Raw genomic sequence first — 2521 nt, forward strand, 5'->3', positions numbered from 1 at the left:
GAAAGATTAAAAAGACCGCATTATCAATTCAGATACAAGACTACGATTTTTCGAATAAATAGGAGGTGTATGAAACAAATATAATTGACGTGAGCAGATGATTTGATTTTCAGTTGCACATGTTACAAGGGAAGAAATTTGAGACGCAAACGAATCTTGTCTATTGGTGAAACATGGAAGAAGCAAAAGAAAAACAAGAATGCTACAGAAGATGTTATCATCTATCAGAAGGTTACCACCATTGATGAACAAGAACTCCGCTTTGCCTCAGAGAAGTGAAGAGCTCCATGCATTGATCATATGTTTTCTCATACTTTGGACTCCTCTGCCCAGGGCAACATCTTTGCCATCTATTATAGTGGCATTCAAGAAAAATCTCGTCCACCAAACAAATAGCTCCTGTTTCGAATAATCTTGGAATCAGATCGAACTCTGTACCTTCCACGTCCATCTTCATGACAACAAAATCATTCTTTGAGACTGTGTTCTTCAACCAGTTTGCAAAATCAAACCCTTGGATCTTCTCAACTTCACCATCAAAATCAGCAGATGATGATGACTGCAACGGTTGAATCCTACCCATGCCTCTGCCCTTGACTTCAACATGCTCACCAGGATCCCGATGAATCTCAAAGGTTAGAGTCTCATTCTTTACCCAAGCAGCATAAGGAAGCAGAGTGATTCCCTTCTTCAAGCGATACTCTTGATGAAAAGTTTTATCAGCCTCAATTGCATACACATGAAAGGTCTTGTTCTGTTTTGGATACTGCTTCCTGAACCAACTTCCTATACTAGAGCCATAACTTCTAGCCCCAACATCGACATAAACATACCTCTTCTTGAAGCTTATATCAACCATTGATGGAAGGTACTTTATGTTCTTTATGTTCCTCTTCAAAGTAATCCACGGTTTCAGTGGCTCCTCAGTGATCAAAGGCTCTGCATTTCTGACCAATTCTTGTCTGTGCCCATGAGTAGAGCATTTCCCACTAGAATCATCATCGAATTTCTCAAACTCATGAACAATACCATCAAACTCTTTCCTCAAAACAATTTCGCGTATGTGAGGCATTGAAGAATCAAATCCATCTATATCATGCGTTTTAACTACTTTGAAATTAGTAAACAAATCAAGGAATGAATTGAAACTATACGTATCTTTAGCCTTTACATGGAACACCACAAACCCTTCGGGTTTTAGAGTCCGAGCAATCTCAGAGGCGAAATCTGAAGGTCGCGTCGATTTCTCGAGCCCGCCCTCGCCGGAAAAGATGAAGTCGAATGTGTTGTCGCGGAAGGGCATACGGTGAGCCTGTCCTGCTTTCACCAGTGGCTTCGAAGCTTTCTTTGCAATCCCAATCGCGTCCGAGACGCCGATCTCCTTCAATGCGAACACGTCGCGACCGGTCGGCGTCTCAACGCAGAGAGATTTCGACTCCGGCGAGAGATAGCCATAAGATACGTGATCCTTAAACACGGATGAGTAGAAACTAACGGCCTCATTCCACTCTTTACTCGAGTAAACCTCCGGTCGCGCCGCAGATCGGCTAACGATGGCCTCATTGGACTCGACAGCCAAAACCCCGGCGCCGGAGCCGGCGACGACAAAGTTGAGAGACTCCGGAAGGGAGAAGAAGCAGAAGTCGCCGACGTTGCAAGACTCGCCGGCGATGGTGATGACATAAGCAAACCGAACGACAATAATGAAAACCCCAAACAGAAGCAACCGTATGAGAATATTCCTGAGAAAGCCGGGCTTCGCAGCGGCAGTCTCCATTGCAGCAGATTTAACACCTTTCCGGAAGAAAAATTTGATTTCACGCAAGAATGCACAAAAAAATAAACAAATGAATGAAAGCCGGAGTTTTTCTTCTTTGGTGAAGAACTCAAGGAGAAAAAGAATGAAAGGTATGGTTTTCCAGGAAGAGAATTATCGGGAGGAGAAGCGAGCGGAGGTGTGGTTAGCGCCGATGAGGACGGGTCTTCTGGAAGAGAGGGAGGGAAATCTGGGGAAATAGAAAGCGGAAATAGGAGCAAAACGGGATGATGACATGGCTGCGAGAAATGGAGCGACCCTAGGAAGCAGAGAAGAGTGAGACCATTAGTGGGAGGTCTGTGCGAGAGCTGAGAGAAGTCAGTTTCAGGAGATGAGATTGTGGGGCTTGAGGAGAGTTTCTGCGGAGAAAAGAGATAAAGAAAAGGGAAGAAAGAAGAGAGATGAAGCAGTAACGCGGCGTGGAGGGGTGACCGGGATAGCTGGTTGCACGCGGTGAGAATGCGGATGGAGCTGCGCAGACGAAGGAAGCGTCTCCATCTCTGATTCCTCAATTGCCCTTCCTTTTCCCCTAAATGACGCAAATGGCATGGATTAAATAGTTCATGCCCATCTATCCAAATCAACTCACTAAAACTTTTTTGTTTTTTTTCCGAATAAGCAATATTTATTTTAATTAATTTTATTCTTCCATCCGCATTTGTTTGGTTCAGCCAAATGGTTGAGTGATACACTTTACGTCTATTT

General features: G+C 44.1%; 1 protein-coding gene across 1 annotated transcript; it reads right to left on the reverse strand.

Annotated features, from left to right (window-relative positions):
* On the reverse strand, positions 1–2155 carry LOC114725235 (uncharacterized). The gene has a single exon (XM_028911718.1). It carries the CDS (start codon positions 1775–1777, stop codon positions 233–235), a length of 1545 nt encoding a protein of 514 aa, XP_028767551.1. The 5' UTR covers positions 1778–2155; the 3' UTR covers positions 1–232.
* Between the last annotated feature and the right edge of the window lie 366 nt (positions 2156–2521).

Source organism: Neltuma alba, unplaced genomic scaffold, assembly GCF_004799145.2.
Source record: "Neltuma alba isolate B1F8T4 unplaced genomic scaffold, ASM479914v2 tig00012233_pilon, whole genome shotgun sequence".
NCBI classification, from domain to species: Eukaryota; Viridiplantae; Streptophyta; class Magnoliopsida; order Fabales; family Fabaceae; genus Neltuma; species Neltuma alba.

Coding starts and splice junctions, on each gene's coding strand:
- LOC114725235 (XM_028911718.1), bottom strand. CDS start 1,777: ATGGAGACTGCCGCTGCGAAGCCCGGCTTTCTCAGGAATATTCTCATA.